Source organism: Balaenoptera musculus, chromosome 6 (genome assembly GCF_009873245.2).
Source record: "Balaenoptera musculus isolate JJ_BM4_2016_0621 chromosome 6, mBalMus1.pri.v3, whole genome shotgun sequence".
Taxonomy (NCBI): domain Eukaryota; kingdom Metazoa; phylum Chordata; class Mammalia; order Artiodactyla; family Balaenopteridae; genus Balaenoptera; species Balaenoptera musculus.
Window position 1 is genome coordinate 25,459,118 of NC_045790.1, and position 21,246 is coordinate 25,480,363.

The window sequence follows — 21,246 nt, forward strand, 5'->3', positions numbered from 1 at the left end:
ATTCATCTCTCTTCTTTCACATTTCACCATAAGTAGTCAGGAGGAACCAAGCCACTCCTTAACACTGCTTTGAAATCTCGGTTAAATATCCAGTCTCATCACTCACAAGTTCAACCTTCCACAGAACACTAGAACACAGTTCACTCGAGTTCTTTGCCACTTTATAGCAAGGATCACCTTTCCTCCAGTTTCCAGTAACCTGTTCCTCATTTCCATCTGAGACATCACCAGAATGTCCTTTAACATCTATATTTCTGCCATCATTTTTTTCATTATTTATGTATTCTCTAAAAAGATGGAACTTTTCTTTTCAGCTCTTCTCTTTCTGAGCCCTCATAAAAATCACCTTTAATGTTTGTATTTCTACCAACAGTCCCTTCATGTCAATCACAGATTTTTCTAGCATGCACCACAAAATTCTTCCAATCTGTACCCATCATACAGTTTCAAAGCCATGTCCACAGTTTTAGGAATTTGTTACAGCAGCACCCCACTGTCAGTACCAAAATCTGTATTAGTCTGCTAGGACTGCCATAACAAAATACCATTGACTGGTGACTTAAACAACAGAAATTTATTTCTCACAGTTTTCAAAGCTGGGAAGTTAAAATTAGGGTACTGGCTGATTTGGTTCCTGGTGAGGGCTCTCTTCCTGGCTTTCATACTGCTGCCTTCTTGTTGTGTGCTCACATAGCAGCATCAGAAAGAGAGTAAGCTCTGGTCTCTTCTTCTTATAAGGTACCAACCCTATCAGGGCCCTACCTTTCTGACCTTATTTAACCTTATCCCTTGCATGCCATATCTCCAAATATAGACACATTGAGAATAAGGGGTCAACATGAATTTTGAGAGGACACAATTTAGTCCATAGCACCCCACAAATGTTATGAGTGTGGAAAAACCTTTAGTCAAAATTCACAACAAGCATCAGAGAGTACACAAGTAAAAATTCACAGGGGTGGAGAGAACCCTTAAATACAGTGAATGTGAAACTCTGGATTTGTTCAGTGTCAAGAAGACTGATAGAGGGAGAAAGGCCATAGATACAAGTGACATGTAGGAAGCTTCAATGTGCTAAGCCCATATGGAGCCTGACTCCACATCAGAGTGTTGACACCAGGAAGCGTAAGGAACATGAGGAAGATTCTGATGATACTCAGTGTATGTAAGATCATGAGAGCCCTGTGAATAATCTCTTTCCAATTTGTTGAAAGTATTAGTCTGGGCCATCTACTAGGATATGGAAAGTGCCCTTGGAAACACATCTCCTTAAAAGTGACTTTAAATTTTTTTGTTGATGTGAAATTCACATAACATAAAGTTAGCCGTTTTAATATGTACAATTCAGTGGCATTTAATACATTCACAGTGTTGTGCAACCATCACCTCTATCTAGTTCCAGCATTTTTATCATTAAGCAATCACTCCCTATTTGCTCCTCTTCCAAGATACTGACAACCACTAACCCTCTTGTGTCTCTATGGTTTTACCTGTTGTGGATATTTCATATAAATGGAATCATACAATTAAAAAAAAACTTTGTGATATGAAAAATGACAGAGTAAGAGAAATCCATGATTGTACCTGCTCAAAAGCAACTAATGGGCTGCCAGAAGCTGTCAGAATTAACTTTTGTAAAACTTCAGAATCTAGTCAAAACTGGAAGATTTGGTGAAGAAAGAAGCTCCTTAGTTTGTGGCAGGAGAGTACTGTGGCATTTTAAACTGCCTGCCTACCAACTATCCATGAGGAAGCCCCAGCACAAAGACTTTAAATCAACTATCTTAAATATGCATAAAGAGCTAAAGGAAACCATGGAAATGGAACGAAAGGAACTAGGTCAACAATGTTTGAACAAATAGAGATTATCAATAAAGAGAAATTATAGAAGGGAACCATATAGAAATCTTGGAGCTGCAAAGTACAATAACTGAAGGGAAAAATTCATTATAGGGGTTCAACAGCATATTTAAACAGGTAAAATTAAGTCTGTGCACTTGGAAATATTTCAACTGAGGTTACGCATTGTGAGGAACAGAAAGGAAAGATTAACGAAAGATGAACAGAGCTTGAAAGACCTGTGCGACACCATCAGGTTTACTTACATACACATAATGGGAATTGCAGAAGGAAAGGGGAGAGAGAAAATTTCAAGAAATAGTATCCAGAAACTTCCCAAATTTGATAAAAGAATAAATCTATACATCCCTGACACGCAACAGACTCCAAGTAGGATAAACTCAAAAAGATCCACACCAAATTGTCAAAACCCAAAGACAGAATTTTGAAAGCAGCAAGTGAGAAGTTGTTTGTTACCTACAAGGGACCCTCAAATAGATTAACAGCCAATTTCTCATCAGAAACCATGGAGGCCACCAGTAGAGAGATAACACATTTTAAGTCTTGGAAGAAAAACTGTCAACTAAGAATTCTATATCTGGCAAATTATTCTTGAAGAATGAGGGAGAAATTAAGATGTTACCAGATAAAATCTGAGAGAGCTCATTAACAGTAGACCTGCTCTACAAAAACCCAAAAAACAAACCAAAACAAAACAAAAAATTCAAGCTGATTTGAAAAGGACACTAGATAGTAACTCTAAACCATAAGAAAGAAAAGTGAACACTAGTACAGAGGCTTGTGTAAAAGCCAGTATTATTGTGCTTTTTGTTTGGTTTATAACTTCTGCTTTTTCTATATGATTCAGGCAAACACAAAAAATATACATCTGTGTTAATGGGCATACACTGTATAAAGATGTAATCTTGGACAATTACAAAATAAGGGGAGAGGAATGGAAAAGTATAGGAGCAGAGTGTTTGTATACTATTGAAACTAAGTTAGTAGATTTTTACAAGTTTAACATGTTAACATGGTAACCACTAAGAAAATACTTAAAAATATACAGAAAGTGAAAGAAATGATAAAAGTGAAAAAATACAAGAAAAAAATCAATAAATATGTTAAAAGGCAGTAATGGAGGAGCTGAGGAACAAAAGATATACACAGAAAACAAAAGGCTAAATGGCAAAAGTAAATCCTTCCTTTTCAGTAATCACATTAAACATAAATGAAATAAACTCCCCAATCAAAAGGCCTAGGTTAGCAGTTTGGATTAAAAAAAACCCCAAGATCTATACATATACTGCCTACAAGAGACTCACTTTAGATAATATGGACATAAAGAGACTGAAAGTAAAAGGATGGAAAAAGATATTTCATACAAATAGTAATCAAAAGAGAGTTGCGATGGCCGTATCATGAGACAAAGCAGATTTTAAATTAGGAAAAGATAATAAAATGAAGAAAGACATATATTGATAAAAGGTTCACTACAGAAATAATATATAACAATTATAAATATAAACATAACCTAGCAATATAGTCCCAAAATATATGGAGTAAAAATGGACAGAATTGAGAGAAAAATAGGTCTACAATAATGGTTGGTGATTTCAATACCCAGCTTTCTATACTGCATAGGGCAGCCAGACAGGAGATCAACAAAGAAATATAGAACTTGAACTACACTGTAAATCAGTTTCACCTAACCCAACAACAGCAAAATATATATTCCACTCAAGTGCACATGGAACGTTCTCCAGGATAGACCATATGTTAGGCCACAGGTAAGCCTTAAGTTTGAAATGATTGAAATCTTACAAAGTAACTTTTCTGTTCACAATGGAATGAAACTAGAAATGAATAACAGAACTTTGGAAAATTCACAAATATGTGGAAACTAAGTAGGACACTCTTAAACAACTAATGTGTCAAGAAGAAAAAATCACAAAGTAGAAAATACTTTGGGAGACAAATGGAAATGAAAACATGACATACCAAAACTTATGGAATATGGTGAAAACAGTGCTTAGAGGGAAATTTATAGCTGTAAATGCATGTATTAAGGGAGAACTCAATAACCTAACTGTATAACCTATGTAACTAGAAAAAGAAGCACCAACTAAACTCAAGCTAGCAGAAGGCAGGAAATAATAAAAGAGCAAAGACAAAATAGAGAATAGAAAAATGATAGAGAAATCAACAAAACCTAAAGTTGGTTCCTTAAAAAGATTAACAAAGTTGACAAACCTTTATCTAAATTGACTAACAAAAAAAAAGACTCAAGTTACTAAAATCAGAAATGAAATTGGAAACTTTATTATCAATTTTTAAAAAATATAGAGGATTATAAGGGAATACTGTTAACAGCTGTATGCCAACAAATTTGCTACCCAAGGTGAAATGGACAAATTTCGAGACATGCACAATTTATCTCAACTGACTCAGGAAAGAATAGAAATTATGAATAGATCTATAACTAGTGAGGACATTGGAGCAGTCATTAAAAAAACCTCCCAACAGAGAAAAACTCACAATGAGATGGCTTCACTTGTTAATTCTACTAAATATATAAATATATAAAGAAGAGTTAACACAAATCTTTCTCAAACTATTCCAAAATACTGGAGAGGACACTTTCTGTCTCATTCTGTGACACATTGCTCTGACTACAGAGGTCTCAGACAAAGACACTACAAGAAAAGAAAACTACAGGCTAATATCCCGTATGAATATAGGGGCAAAAAATCCTCACCAAAATGCTGTAACTCATGACCAAGTGAGATTTACAGTGATGTTTCAAAATATTAAAATCCTGTAATATACTTCATTCAGAGAATGAAGGATAAAAACTGCATGATCATTTCAATTGATGATGAAAAAGCACTTGACAGAATTCAGCACTCTTTCATGGTAAAAACATTCAGGAAACTAGGAATAGATGAAAACTTCTTCAACATGATAAAGGCCTTATATGAAAAATCCACACTAATGTTGTTCTTTATGGTGAAAGACTGAAAGCTTTTCCCTGAAGAACAGTACAAGATAAGGATGTCAGCTTTTGCCACTTCTGTTCAACATAGTACTGGCAGTTCTAGCCAGAATAATTAGGCAGAAAAAGAAAAGGCATCCACATTCAAAAAGAAGTAAAATTATTTCTTTCCTCCAGACATTATCTCAAATCTATACAACCCTAGAATCCACAAAAAAATTGATAGAGCTAATAAATGAATTCAGCAAAGTTTCAGGACACAAAATCAACACACAAAAGTCAGTTGTATTTATGTACGTTTTCAAAGAACTATTCAAACAGGAAATATTTTTTAAAATCCCACTTATAATAGCATCAAAAATAATAAAATATTCAGTAATAAACCAAGCAGGCAAAAGCCTTGTTCACTGAAAAGTGCAAAACATTGCTGAAATTAAAGGAGACCTAAATAAATGGAAAGACTTCCCATGCTTATGGATTGGAAGACAATATTGCTAAGATGACAGTAATATCCAAAGTGATCTATGGATTCAATACAGTCCCTATCAAAGTACCATTCGTGTTTTATATAAATAGAAAAACCTATCCTAAAATTCATTTGGAATGTCATAGGACCCTGAATAGTCAAAACAATCTTGAAAAACGAAAAGAAAGTTGGAGGACTCACTCTGCTTGATTTCAATACTTAGCTCCAAGCTACAAACAGCGGCAAAACTGTGTTATACTGCCATAAGTATAAACATATAGATCAGTGGAATAGAACTGAGAGCCCAGAAAAATATCCCTCTTACATATGATCAATTGATTTTTGACAAGGATGCCAAGACTATTCAATTGAAAAAGAACAGTCTATACAAGTGGTGCTTGGACAACTGGATATCCAGAACTAAAAGAACACACTTGAGAAAAATGAAAAATTAGAAAGCCTCTGCAAAGAAATAGAAGATGTAATGAATAAGCATATGGAAATTTCAGAACTGAGAAATACGTACCTGAAAGAAAAAGTTCAGAAGATGGGCTTAAGAGCAGATTGGAGGTAACAGAGAAATTATTGAACTATAAGATGGAATAATAGAAATTACCCAATCTGTGCAACAGGAAGAAAATATACTGGGAAAAAGATGAACAGAGTCTCAAGAATTGTGAGAGTATAACAAAATATCTAACATTTGTGTTACTGCAGTTCTGGAAGAAGAAGCAAAGAAGGGCAGGGTTGAAAAAGTATTAGAATAATTAATGGCTGATAAGTTCCTAAATTTGGCAAGAGATGTAAACCTATAGATTCAAAAAGCTGAGTGTATCCCAAACATGATAAGCCCACTGAAATCCACGCCAGGATACATTATAATGAAACTCCTGAACACTAAAAATGAAGAAAACATCTTGAAATCAGCTAGAGAAAAATAACACATTTCTTACAGAGGAAGAAAACTATTAGAATGGTAGTGAATTTCTCATCAGAAATGAGAGTCTAGATGGAAAGTAGTGTGATGTTTTTCAGGCACTGAAGGAAAAGAATTGTAAACCCCAAATCCTGTATGAAATGAAAATATTTTTCACAAATGAAGAGGAATCATAAAAAAAAGATACATCATGCAGACATTAATCAAATGAAAGCAAGAGTGGCTATATTAATATCAGGTAAGATAGACTTCAAAGAAAATTACCAGATACAGAGGGTGATAAATTGGTCAATTCACCAGCAAGACATAGGGATGCTTAATGTGTATGCATCAAATAACTGAGCTTCAAAAGATGTGAAGAGAAAACTGAAAGGAGAAATAGACAAATCAACAATTAGAGACTTCAACACCTTTCTCTCAATGTTATATAGAATAATTAGACCCCAAATCAGTAGGAGCTCAACAACGCCATCAACCAACAGAATCTAATCAACATTTACAGAACATTCCACCTAACGATAGCAAAATGCATATTCTTACAGTCAGCCCTCCATATCCATGGATTCCACATCTGCAGATTCAACCAACTGCAGATCAAAAATTAAAAAAAAATTTTTCCCAAAAGTTCCAAAAAGCAAAATTTGAATTTGCTGTGTGCCAGCAACTATTTACATAGTTTACATAGCATTTACATTATATTTACAACTATTTACGTGGCATTACATTGGATTAGGCATTATAAGTAATCTAGAGATGACTTAAAGTATACAGGAGGATGTGTGTAGGTTATATACAAATACCATGCCATTTAATATACAGGACTTGAGCATCTATGGATTTTGGTATCTGAAGGGGGGTTCTGGAACCAATCCTCTGTGGATACTGAGGGATGACTGTATGAAGATAGATATATTCTGGGCCATGAAACAAAAAAATTTGTTTACCTTAATGAATTAAAAAAAATTAAATCATGCAAAGTATGTTGTCTGACCACAATGGAATCAAACTTGACACCAATAAGAGAAAGTTAACAGAAAAATCTCTAAGAGCTTAGAAAATAACACACTGCTAAATAATCTGGGCATCAAAAATGACATCTCAAGGGAAATAAAAACCTGCATGAAAGTGAATGAAAAGGAAAATATGAGATATCAAAGTATGTGGGATGCAGCTAAAGCAGTCATGAGAGAAAAACCTGTAGCATTAAATGTATATGTTAGAAAACAGGAAGTCTCAAGTCAATAATCTAGGCTTCTGCCTCAAGAACCTAGAAAAATAAGAGCAAAGTAAACTCAGAGGAACAAAATGGAAGGAAATAATAGTGATAAAGGCAGAAATCAATGAAATTGAAAATAAAAGGAATAGAGAAAATCAGTGAAATAAAGAGCTGGTTCTTTGAAAACAATAAAATTGACTAAACTTTAGCAAGACTAAGAAAAAAAGGGTAGACACAAATTACCAGTATCAGGAATGAAACAAGGGGTATTACTACATACTCTGTAGCCATCAACAGAATATCCACCCATAAATTTGACAACTTAGATGAAACGGGACTGGTTTCCTTGAAAAACAAACTGTTGTACTTTAACTTGACCAATATGGAGTAGATAATTTGAACAGAGCTATAACTATTAAGAAAATCCAATTTATAATTTAAAAACTCCACAAAAGAAATTTATAGGCCCAGGTGATTTTACTGGGGAATTCTGCCAAATTTTTAAAGGAGACTTAAACACCAATGCTACATGATTTTTGTTTCAGAAAATAGGAGGGAACACTTTCTAATTCACTTTATGGATATTATGCTGGTAATAAAACCAGACAAGGATAATAGAAAAAATGAAAACTACAGGTCAACATCTCTCATGAATATAGACATGAAAATCCTTAAATTATTAGCAGATTGAATTCAACAATATATAAAAATAACTGTACACCATTATCAAGTGTGATTTATTCCAGGGACACAAGACTGGTTTCATATTTGAAACTCAATCAGTGTAATCCCCCATATTAACAGGCTAAAGAAGAAAGACCACATGAGTATATTAATATCAGTTGATTCAGTACAAGCATTTGGCAGAATTCAATAACCATTTGTGGGGGAAAAAAAACACCTTAGAACAATAGAAACAGGGGAACTCCTCTACTTGATTAGGGACATCTACAAAAACATCTATAAATAACATTATTTTTTTAAAATATAAAATATACATATACATAACAAAATTTTCACCATTTTAAAACGTCCAGTTCATTGGCATTAAGTTCATTCACACCATTGTGCAGTCATCACCTTTCTTCATTTCCAGAACTTTTTCATCTTCCTAGACTGAAACTCTATCCATTATATAATAACTCCCCATTCCCCACTCCCCCCAGCTCCTGGTAACCTCTGTTTGACTTTGTCTCTATGAATTTGCCTATTCCAGGTACCTGCTATAAGTGGAATCAAACAATATTTGTCCTTTGTGACTGGCTTATTTCACTTAGCATAATGTTTTCAAGGCTAATCTCTGATGTAGCATGTATCAGAATTTCCTTCCATTTTAAGGCGGAAAAGTATACAGTTTTTTGTATATATGTACTACATTTTCTTATCTATTTTTCTGTTGATGGACATTTGGGTTGTTGCCACCTTTGAGCTATTGTGAATAATGCTGTTATGGGCATTGGTGTATAAGTATCTGAGTTCTTGCTTTTGATTCTTTGGGGTATATACCGAGGATTAAAATTGCTGGATCATATGGTAAATTGTATGTTTAACTTTTTTTTTTTTGGATGTTAACTTTTTGAGGAACTGCTGAACTCTTTTCCACAGAAACCATACCATTTTACTTTTTCCACAACAATGCACAAAGGTTCCAGTTTCTCCACTCCCTCCCAAAACCTGTTTTTTTCTGTTTCTTTGGTAATAGCTATCCTAATGGGTGTGATGTGGTATCTTTGTGGAACAGTATTCTTAATGCTTTGAGACATTATGTTTTCCTCCTCATATCAAGAAGAAGGCAAAGATGTCTGCTCCCACCACCCTTATTCACTTTTGTGCTAGAAGTTCTATAGTAAGGCAAGACAGGAAATAAAATACATATAGATTATAAGGAAAGAAATAAGTCTGTCCCTATATGCAAATACCATGATTGTCTATATAGGAAATCTTAAGGAATCTAGGAGAAAAAAAACTCCTAGAGCTAGTAAGTGAGTTCAGCCATGTTGCAGGATTCAAGATAAGCATACAAACAATTTATTTCTATATCATAGCAATGAACAAAATCTATATCTTTTTTTTTTATTTAGGCTTTTTAAAAAATTTATTTGTTTATTTATTTTTGCTGTGTTGGGTCTTCGTTTCTGTGCGAGGGCTTTCTCTAGTTGCAGCGAGCGGGGGCCACTCTTCATCGCGGTGCGCGGGGCTCTCACTATCGCGGCCTCTCTTGTTGCGGAGCACAGGCTCCAGACGCGCAAGCTCAGTAGTTGTGGCTCACGGGCCCAGTTGCTCCGCGGCATGTGGGATCTTCCCAGACCAGGGCTCGAACCCATGTCCCCTGCATTGGCAGGGAGATTCTCAACCAATGCGCCACCAGGGAAGCCCCTATATCATTTTTAACTGAACTAAAAATACAATACCATTAAAATCACTAAAAAAAAGAAAAATGAAGGAATTTTTAGGTATCAGTTTTTAAACAAAACCTACTTAGGATTTGTATGCTGAAAACCACAACATGCTGATGAAAGACATCAAAGAACATCTCAGTAAATGGAGAGACATCTCATGTTCATAGATTTGAAAAGTCAACATGGTAAAGGTGTCAGTTCTTCCTAAATTGATATACAGTTTAATGCAAATCTTGTCAAAATTCCAGCAGGGTTTTTTGGTAGATATAGAAGAGATTATTCTAAAATTTATATGGAAAGGCACATGCCCTAGAATAGGTAAAATATCTTTAAAATGAAGAATAAAGGGGGAGGAATCACTCTACCTGATTTCAAGACCTACAGGATATCTACAGTAATCAAAACTGTGATTTTCACAGCATCGTAGACATAAAGATCAATAGAATAGAGAACCCCTGAATAGAGCCACCAGCAATGTGGGAGAAGGATTAGTAGTCTTCAACACATGGCGAAAGGGTTCAGGTTGAAAGCAGGATCTATCTATCTATCTCACCCGCATGCCCCACACTAGCCTTATTGCTGCCGTGGCCCTGGTTAGTAGCTTAGGTTAAGTTGACTAGTGGGCATGGGTGGCTTCTGGGTGAGCAGGGATGTGTTTGTGTTACAGACATTAATGGCCTTCAAGGATGTGGCTGTGGCCTTCACCCAAAAGGAGTGGAAGCTACTGAGTCCTGCTCAGAGGACCCTGTATCGGGATGTAATGCTGGAGAACTACAGCCATATGGTGTCGCTGGGTAAGGTTGACCTGTCTCATGTCTCAGACTCTGCCTGTGGGCATCTTAAGATTTTATGGAGCAGCCACCATTCTTTGGGCTCAGAAAGAAACATTTTCCCTACACCCAGAGAATGTCTGGATTCTATAGAGTTGGAAATAGTGAAGTTATGTGTGTGTGTGTTGCTGGGGGGGGGATATGATGTTGCATTTGCAGGCCTCTTCCAAGGCTGGGCCCTCCTCCAAAGTGATCTTGCTTCAAATGGGTGAATATTTGTATTTACTCAAGCACAGGGGAGAATCATATACTGCCTTTAGATCCAGGATTCCTCCCTCCCCTTAGTCATCTTTTCTCAGCATTCAGAGAAACTTTGTCCCCCTCCACCCACCCTGCCATGCTTCCCTACCCTCTTAGTCATTGCATTCCCCGGCTGAGTCCGAGTTCTGTGATAGCCTCTTAAGTCACTAACCCAAGATCACCTTGTTTTTTTTCCCCTGTGAGTAGGAATTGCCTTTCCTAAACCAAAACTCATCACACAACTGGAGCAAGGGGATGAGCCCTGGAGAGAGGAGAGTGAAAGTCTTCTGGACCTTTGTCCAGGTAAGTGGGAAACACCAGGCAGACAAGGAGACAAGGCAGTGAGGCGCTCAGCAGGTGAGGAAAGAGGAGCATCTGTGAGCTTCTGGGGAGAAAGCTCTTCTGCAGGCCTCCCTTCTATGCTATTCCACTCAGCCCAGAGAGGGCTTCCCTGGCAACCCCCTCCTTCCTCCCCCAAAAGAGCCACACTCCGCTCATTTGGTGTCCCTTGTCCAGCACTTCTAGGATCTCCCCATTCTTGAACTTTCGTTGGTTGGCCTGACCTTTAACATAGCACTTATCCTCTGAGACTAAGTCATCTACCCTGCTAGATTCTGTCCAGTAACCTGGTAACGTTTTTGTGCATCGGTTCTACCCTGTAAGTTCCCATTACTTTGTTTCTTCGATGATGGGTTATTTAAGATTACAACAGGGTGTGAAGAATTATACGAGTGCCAATCTGCCTTCCCTGCAGCCTAAGAAATAGACCATGATAAGACGAGGTGACAACCCCCTGGTTGTGTCCCACTCCTCCTGCCCCTGAGAATCCGACTTCTGCATTAGCATGCCCATGATTGCCTTTAGCCTTTTAACCATTCAGCAGGTCTTTCAACCATATAGAGAGTTGTTTTGCATGTTTGTAAACTTCTCTGCACATAGTATCACATTGTATACCTCCTTCTGGAACATGCCTTTTCACCAGTTTTATGTGAGATTCATATTAAAAAGTGTAGGTTTAGTTTATACTTTTAAAAATGGTTATATATGATTCCATTATATGAATATTTTAATGCAGATGAATTATCTTGTCCCTTCTTTTGGACATCTGAGTTACCTCCAGTTTTTGTCTATGAAATAATGTTGCTGTATATTCTTGCTACCTCCTTGGAAACACATGCGAGAGTTTCTCTCAAGATGCATACCTAGGAGCACAGTGGCTGTTTCATGGGCATGGGTAGCCTCAACCTGATTAGATTTTGCCGCATTGTGTTCTGAAGCTGTTCAACACCATTTTATACTCCCAGCAGCAGTGATGAGTTCTTGTTCCATATCCTCACGTTTTTCACCCATCTGTTAGGTTTGTGGTGAAATCTCATATGGGTTTTGCTTTCCAGTGAGCATGAGCATCTCTTCCTGTGTTGATTGGCCATTGGTGTTTCCTTTTCTGTGATTTGACTGTTAAGGGTATTTCCCTACTTTTGATTTGGGCCATTTCTGTCATTGACTTGTAGAAATTCCATACACATTCTGGGAACATTTAGGTCTTTAATCCAAGTGGAATTAATTTTATGTGAATGTTGCGAGGTAAGGATAAATTTCTGCCTGACTTTTTTTTTTCATTCTTTTATTTTCAACATTTCTGGCATTTTATTTTTGTTTATTTATTTATTTATTTGCTTCTAAATACAACCATATATCTGTACTTGTACTTTACAGCAAACTCAGTGCTTTTTTCTTTTTTAAAAAAGAACTATTATATAAACTATAATTATAGTATAATAGAAAAATGTTATTATGGTATAATAGATAAGGGATAATTATAAGGTATATTATCAAAGTGTAATAAACTACATATATTTAAAGTGTAGAATTTGGTAAGTTTTGACATCTGCACAGCCATGAAACCATTGCCATGATCCATATCCTAAGCATACCTTTCACCCCAAAGTTTCCTTGTGCCTCACTGTAATCTCTATCTCCTGCCTCTCCCAGTCCTCCCCTTCCTCCCATACCCAGGCAACCACTGATCTGCTTTCCATCATAGATTTGTTTGCATTTTTAGAATTCATATAAATTGAATCATATAGAATACATACAGGATTCTTTCACTTAACATAATTATTTTGAATTTTATCCATAATGTTGCATGTATCAATAGTTCATTTCTTTTTATTGCTGAGTAGTAATATAGATATCACAATTATTTAGCCACTCACCTGTTAAAACAAATTTGAGTAGTCTCCAGTTTTGATGAATACAAATAAAGCCTGTATGAACATTAATGAAAAGTCTTTGTGTGAACATACGCTTTCATTTCTTTTGGATAAATACCTGGGACTGGAGTGGCTGGGTTGGATGATACAGGGTATATTTAACTTTTTATGAAACTCACAAAGTGGCTGCACTATTTCACATTTCCACCAGCAGTATATGAGAATTCTGGATGCTCCACATATTTGTCAACACTTAGGTATTATGATTTTACTTTTAAGCATTTTCATAGCTATATAGTGGCATCTTATGTGGTTTTACTTGACATTTTTCTAATGACTAGTGATGTTGAGAATCTTTTCAAGTGCTTATTTGCTATCTGTATATCTTCTTTGGTGAAATGTCTTCTCAAATCTTTGGCCCATTTGAAAAGTTGGTTTCTTGTTTTTATTATTGAATTTTGCAAGTTCTTCATATATTCTGTATAGAACTCCAGTATCAGATATTTGATTTACAAGTATTTTCTCTGTGGCTTGCTTTTTATTCTCTTAATAGTCTCTTTCAATGAGAATTTCTTAATTTTGTTGAAGTCTAAGTTTCAATTTTTTCTTTCATGAATTTCACTTTTGGTGAGATATTTAAGAAATCTTTCCCAAAATGAAGGCCAAAAAGAGTTGTATATATTTTTTCTTCTAAAAGTTTTATAATTTTTACTTTACATTTAGGTCTATATCTTGAATAAATTTTTATACTTGGTACCAGGTCTGGATTTAAGTACAATTTTTCTTTCTTTCTTTTTTTTGTATACAAATATCCAATTTTCCAGCACCATTTATTGAAAAGACAACCCTTTCTTTACTGAATTTCCTGTGCACCTTTGTGGTAAATCAGTTGTGTATGGGTCTACGTCCAGACTCTTTTTCACTCCTTTCTTTATCTATCTTGATGTCAATACCACATAGTCTTTTTTTAAATTAATTAATTAATTTGTTTTAATTTATTTATTTTATTTTATTATTTATTTTTTGGCCACATTGTGTCTTCGTTGCTGTGTGCGGGTTTTCTCTAGTTGCAGTGCGCGGGCTATCTCTAGTTGCAGCGAGCGGGGGCTGCTCTTCATTGTGGTGTGCAGGCTTCTCATTATGGTGGCTTCTCTTGTTGCAGAGCATGGGCTCTAGGGCACGTGGGCTTCAGTAGTTGTGGCTCACGGGCTCTAGAGCACAGGCTCAGTAGTTGTGCATGGGCTTAGTTGCTTCGCAGCATGTGGGATCTTCCCAGACCAGGGCTTGAACCCATGTACCCTGCATTGGCAGGCGGACTCTTAACCACTGTGCCACCAGGGAAGCCCTATTTATTTATTTTATTTATTTTTTGGCTGCATTGGGTCTCTGTTGCTGTGTGCGGGCTTTCTCTAGTTGCGGCGAGTAGGGGCAGTGTGTGGGCTTCTCATTGCGGTGGCTTCTCGTTGCGGAGCACAGGCTCTAGGCACGTGGGCTTCAGTAGTTGCAGCATGTGGGTTCAGTAGTTGTGGCTTGCGGTCTCTAGAGCGCAGGCTCAGTAGTTGTGGCGCACGGGCTTAGTTGCTCTGTGGCATGTGGGATCTTCCTGGACGAGGGCTCACACCCATCTCCCCTGCATTGGCAGGCAGATTCTTAACCACTGTGCCACCAGGGAAGTCCCAATACTATGTAGTTGTGATTACTGCAGCTTTATAATAAGTCTGGAACTTAGTATAAATCCTCTAACATTTTTTCTTTTTTCAAGTTGTGCTAGATTCTTTGCATTTCCACATGAATTTTAGAATCAGCTTGGCAATTTTCACAAAAAAAGCCTGCTGGGAGTTTGATTGGGATTGAGTTGAATGTACATCAATTTGAGGAGAATTTACATGTAAATAATACTCTGTCATCCAGTATATGAACACAGTCTATCTCTCTATTTTTATGGGACTTCTTAATTTTTGTCAGCATTGTTTTGTAGTTTTTCGTACACAGGTCTTATGCATCTTGTCAGATTTATCCCTCTGTGTTTCATATTTTTGATGCTATTTAAGGTACTTTAAAATTTCAGTTTTCAATTGTTTGTTGGTAGTTTATAGAAATACAATTAATTTATGTATAATGATCTTGTATGTGGTAAATTTGCAAAACTTACTTCTCAGTCCTAGCAGGTTTTGTAGATTGTATAGGATTTTCTAAATAGATGATTAAGTTATTTGTAAGTAAGTATAGTTTACGTCTTTCCATTCTTTACGTCTTTAATTTCTTTTTCTTGCCTCATTGCACGGCAAGAAAATCAGTGCAATGATGAATTTAAATGGTGAGAGTAGACATCCTTTCCTTGTTCCTGATCTTGTGGGGAATCCTTTCCTCCTAAGTGGAAGTTTTATAGCTGCCCTTCAGCAGCTTGACAAACTTCCCTTCTATTCCTTGTTTGATGAGTTTTTATTGGGAATGGATGCTGGATTTTGTCCAATTTTTTTGGTTATCTTTAGAGATGATCATGTGTGTTTTTCTTTTTTAGTCTTTTAATATGGTAAATTACACTGTTTTTTTTTTTCATGTTAAACCAACCTTGTATTTCTGTTCATGCAATGCACTGACCTTATTCAGATTTTACCAGTTTGACCTTCACTTTTGTGTATGTGTATGTTTATTTAGTTCTATGAAATTTTATACATGTACATTCATGTAACTACCACTATATTCAAAGATACAGGACAGTTCCATCACGAGGATCCCTTCTGCTACCCTTTTATAGTCACAGCCAACTCCATCACTCCTCCCCTTCTCTTCTTCTGGCAACCACTAATCTGTTCTTTGTCTCTATAACTTTGTCATTTCAAGAATGTTATATGAAAGAAGTCATATCATATGTTACCTTTGGGGATTGCTTTTTTTCACTCAGCATAATTTTCTTTTGAGATCCATCCAAATTGTTGCATGTATCAGTATTCCATTCCTTTTATTGCTGAGTAGTAGTCCAATGTATGAATGTACCACAGTTTGTTAAACCATTCATCCATTGAAGGACATCTGGGTTCTGTATAGTTTTTGGCTATTATGAATAAAGCTGCTATGGACATTTGTGTATAGGTTTTTGTGTGAACGTAAGGTTTTCATTTCTGGCATAAATGCCCAAAAGTGCAAGTTTCTGGCTTATATAAATATGTTTAGTTTTGTAATAAAGTGCCATACTCATTTCCAGAATGGCTAAACCATTTTACATTCCCACCAGCAGTGTTTGAGTGATCCAGTTTGTCTGCGTTCTTGCCAGGATTTGGTGTTAGCACTATTTTTTTAAAAAAACATTTATTTATTTATTTGGTTGCACCAGGTCTTAGTTGCAGCAGGTGGGCTCCTTAGTTGCGGCTCACGGGCTCCTTAGTTGCAGCATGCGAACTCTTAATTTTGGCATGCATGTGGGATCTGGTTCCCTGAGCAGGGGTCGAACCCGGGCCCCTTGCATTGGGAGCGCGGAGCCTTAACCACTGCGCCACCAGGGAAGTCCCAGCAGTATTTTTTATTTTAGCCATTCTAATAGATTTCTAGCAGTATCTCCTTAGTTGGTAAGAGTAAGTAGTTTAGTGCGAGCAGTTCTTCTCTGGGGAGAGCTGAGTAGCTGAGCATATCTGAGTTAAGTGCACTGTATCAAGGCTTTACTCTTCTTAGAAAGAGACTTGTGTTCTCCCCATGGGTAGGTAAAAAGCTTATGAGTCCCTGTTCATGGGTGGCTATTGCTGTCATTTTGTGAGGTCTTCATGGCATGTCCTTAGCATCTACTCATTATGCTCAGACGATCTTTATCCCCAAGTGGCTGGCAGATATGAGTGTGTCTTAAGATCTGATCTGACCAGCAAATGGTTCTGGCAAAGATGATCTAACAAGTGCTGAGAGGAAAGGCAGAGTCTCCTCCTGGGTTAGCTCATGTGAGTGGCTGGCAGGAAGGGACCCATGGACTCAGGTCCAGGGTGTCCACTTGAGCATCTCCAGACACTGCAGTTTTAAAAGGGCCAACTTCTGGCAGCTCATCTCAGCTTAGTGGGCCCCATGAAAGGTGGTTGGCCCCAGGAGTAATGGGTAGCATGCATGTCGTTACCTAGAGTTGTTTATTTGTTTAAGGTGGAATTAACTTACAAGGAAATGCAAAATCTTAAGTATACTAGTCTGTGAGTTCAAACAATGCATATACCTCCAAAACCCAAACTATATCAAAATACAGATCATTACTGTTATCCACATAGTTCCCTTGTGGCCCATCCCAGTAAACCCCTGCTCCTACCCCTCAGAGGTACCACTGTTCTGATTTTATTTCACCATAGATTAGTTTGGCCCACTGTACAATTTTGCATAAATGGAATCATTTAATATGTTCTTTTTTGTGTAAGGCTTCTTTCACTCAGTATAGTTTTTAAACTTCATCCATGTTGTTGCATACATCAGTAGTCTGTTCTTTTTTTAACATCAAATTGCATTCCATTATATGAATATATGACTGTTTATCCATTCTCCTTAATAGACACCTTGATGGCTTCCAGTTTTTAGTCATTTTAAAAAAGTTGCTATTAACATTCTTCTGCTAAGAATTTTTTGTTTGTTTTTGGTAAACCTTTGTTTTCATTTCCTTTGGATAAATACCTAGGGTATATTAGTTTTCTAGGGTTGCTGTAATAAATTACCACAAACTTAGAGGCTTAAAACAAAGAAATTTATTCTTTCACAGTTCAACATCAACATACTGGAGGGGCTGGTTCCTTCTGGAGGTTTTGAAATGGAGTCTGTTCTTGGTCTGTCTCTCAGCTTCTGGTGGTTGCTGGCAATCCCTAGTATTCCTTGGCTTGTAGCTCTATCACTCTAATCTCTGCCTCTGTGGTTACATAGGCTTCTTCCTTCTATATGTCTCTGTATCCAAATCATCCTATCCTTGTAAGGATTCCAGTCATTGAATTAAAGCTCATTCTAATCCAGTATAACCTCATCTTAACTTGATTACATCTGCAAAGACTCTATTTCAAAATAAGGCCACATTCACATGTTCCAGGTTGATATTAATTTTGGTGGGATAATATTCAACTCAGAACACTGAGTCATAGGGTAACTGTATGTGTAGTTTTATAAGAAACAACTAGAACTTTTCCAGAGTGGTTGTACAATTTCTCACTTCCATGAACAACAAACACGAGAGTTCCTGTCACTTCACATCTTCCCCGACAGTTTTCATTTTATCTCTGGTGATGGATGTGTAGAGTTATCTCATGGGGGTTTCCATTTTGCTGACAGTTAATGACAGTGAACCCTTCTGTATGCTTTTTGATCATTAATATATATCATATACCTTACTTTGTGAGGTATACATTCAAATCATTTTCCAATTTTTCTGCATTGTTTTTCTTTTTATTATTGAGTTCTATGAGTTCTTTATTAATCCTGGATATCAGTCCATTGTCATTTGTACATTTTGCAAACATCCTCTCAGTCTGAAACTTTTCTGTTCATTTTCTTAGCAATAACTTCTGATGAGCAGATATTTTTGAGGAAGTCTAATTTTCCTGTCATGAAGATAATCTGTATTTTCTTTTAACTGCTGTATACTTTTAGCTTTTATATTTAGGTCTACAGTTCATCTTGAATTAACTTTTGTGTATGGCATGAGGCAGGAATCAAGGTTTATTTTTCTTTTTAATATGGATACACAGTGGCTCTAGCATCATTTGTTGAAAAGTCTTGTCTTTCCCTCATTGGATTGCTTTGTTGAAAATCCAATCACTGGCTAAGTGTGGGTCTATTTTTATGCTCTCTCTGTTCTATTCCTTCGATTAATATGTCTATCATTAAACCAAGTCACACTGTATTACTGTAGGGTCACTGGAAGTCTTGAAGTCAGGTAGTATAAGAAGTCTTCTCCTTTTGTTTTTCTTTTTCAGGATTGCTTTGGATAGTCTAGGTCCTCTGCATTTCCACTTAAATTTTAGGATCAGCTTCTCATTAAAAAAAAGACAGAAAAAAAGAAAACTTGGGTAGTGTTTGAGATTTTAGTGTATCTATAGATAATTTGGGGTAGAAATTACATCTTACCAGTATCAAATCTTACAAGCTACTACCGACATCTTTTCAAATTCATCTCAGCAAAATAAAAATTTGTGAGATGCAGCTAAAGCAGAGTTTAAAGGAAATTTATAGCCTTAAGTGCTTATTTTAGAAAAGAAGGTCTATGATCAGTGACTTAAGAAGCTAGAAAAAGAAGAGCAAAGTAAATGCAAAGTGAGTGAAAGGAAGGGAATAATGAAAATAAGAGCAGAAATCTGTGAAATATAACACTTTATTAACAACAGAAAATTTTGCTAAGCCAAATGTTGAACGTCTGAAAAGATTAACAAAATTATATGTTGCTACATAGACTAATCAAGAGAAAAAGAAGACATGAATAATTCAAGAATGAAAGGGAAATTACTACATATCCTTCAGACTTTAAAAGGATATTAAGGGGATATTATGAACAAGTTGATACTAACAGGTTTAACCCTTATATGAAATGGATGAATTCTTGAAAAATACTACTGACACAGGATGGGACAAAATCTGAGTATAGTACATTTATTAAAGTAATTAAGTTGGTGGTGGATCCATGAACCTACACAAGTGATAAAAACATTCCAAACTGAATCCAGCCACGTTTGAAAAGAATTACATACCATGTCCAAGTGGAATTTATTCTACATATGAAAAGCACAGCATTAGAAAATCCATACTACAGAATATTAATCAATTCGTATTTATATATCCTCTAATAAGATGGAAGCTTTCTCTCTAGCTCTCTTCCTTTCTTTCTGAGTCTTCACCAAAATCACATATAACATCCATGTTTCCACCAACAGTCCCTTCTTGTCAATCTAGGCTTTTTCTTGTATGTACCTCAAACTCTTCCAGCCTCTACCTATCACCTCATTCTAAAGCCACTTACACAATTTTAGGTATTTGTTACAGCAGCACCCACTTCTTGGTACCAAAATCAGTATTATAGTTATTGAGTAACAGAACCAATAGGACGTATGTACACACACACACACACACACACACACACACACACGGACATGAGATTATAAAGAATTGGCGCATGCAACTGTGGAGGCTGAGAAGTCCCAAGATCTGCAGTCAGCAAGATGAAGATGTAAGAGAGCCCATGGTGTAGTTCCAGTCCAAAGGTTATCAGGCTCAACATCCAGGAAGAACTACTGTTTCAGTTCAAGTGTGATAGCAGGAAAAACAAAACCAATCCCATCCATCTCCTCTCCACCATGCACCCTCCCATGTCCCAGCTTGAAGGCAGTTAGACTGGAAGAATTCCTTCTTATTTGGGAGAGGATCATCAGTCCTTTGTTCTATTCAGGCCTTCGACTGATTGGATGAGGGCCACCCACATTAGGGAGGGCAGTCTGCTTTACTCAGTCTTTCCATTTAAATGTTAAAGTCTTCCAAAAACACCCTCACAGAAACACCCAGAATAATGTTTGACTAAATGTTGGGGCAACCTGTGACCAGCGAAGTTAATACATAAAATTAACCATCACATATGCTAATATTTCTTTTATATTTTCTTAAAATCATGGAGATGGCATATTATGAAAGTTGTCCAATTTCCAGGGATTAATTCTGATTAATATTGAAAAAAATGTTCCCTTTCTACATTTGTGGACCAAGTCTTAAAATTCTTTAAATTGTTTAAAAGCAGTGAATGCACATCATTCTTTCTTCTGCTGTAATCCAGTGTCTATGGTCATTTGTTTAACTCACTGCTATACTTTCCTTCCTCACAACTGCAGCTGCAGGAGGCAAAATTTCTTTAAGGAGCCATTAGACATGGATTTTTTTTTCCTTTGGAACATTTAAGTTCATTAACAATTATTGAAGTACTTACTGGTTTGAAAAATCAATTGGAATGAGAGCAGCTGTAGATTATAAAAGAATTTATAAACTGATTAACTTTTTTCTACATCCTGGAAATTTCTGTGATTAACTGAAAAGCATTACCTTGGTAACATTTTATTTTTTATTTCTCCTTCTATTGAGGAACTTCTGGATGTTTAAAACCAAAGTGGACTTTGTAATTCTTAATC

General features: G+C 36.3%; 1 protein-coding gene across 1 annotated transcript in view; it reads left to right on the top strand.

The window, feature by feature from the left end:
* Window positions 1-21,246, top strand: part of ZNF169 (zinc finger protein 169) — a 44,575-nt gene that overhangs the window by 19,403 nt on the left and 3,926 nt on the right. Inside the window, exons 3-4 of the mRNA XM_036856261.1 lie at window positions 10,520-10,646; window positions 11,130-11,225. Of these exons, the coding sequence (XP_036712156.1) occupies window positions 10,520-10,646; window positions 11,130-11,225 (223 nt within the window). The remainder of the gene's footprint in view (window positions 1-10,519; window positions 10,647-11,129; window positions 11,226-21,246) is intronic.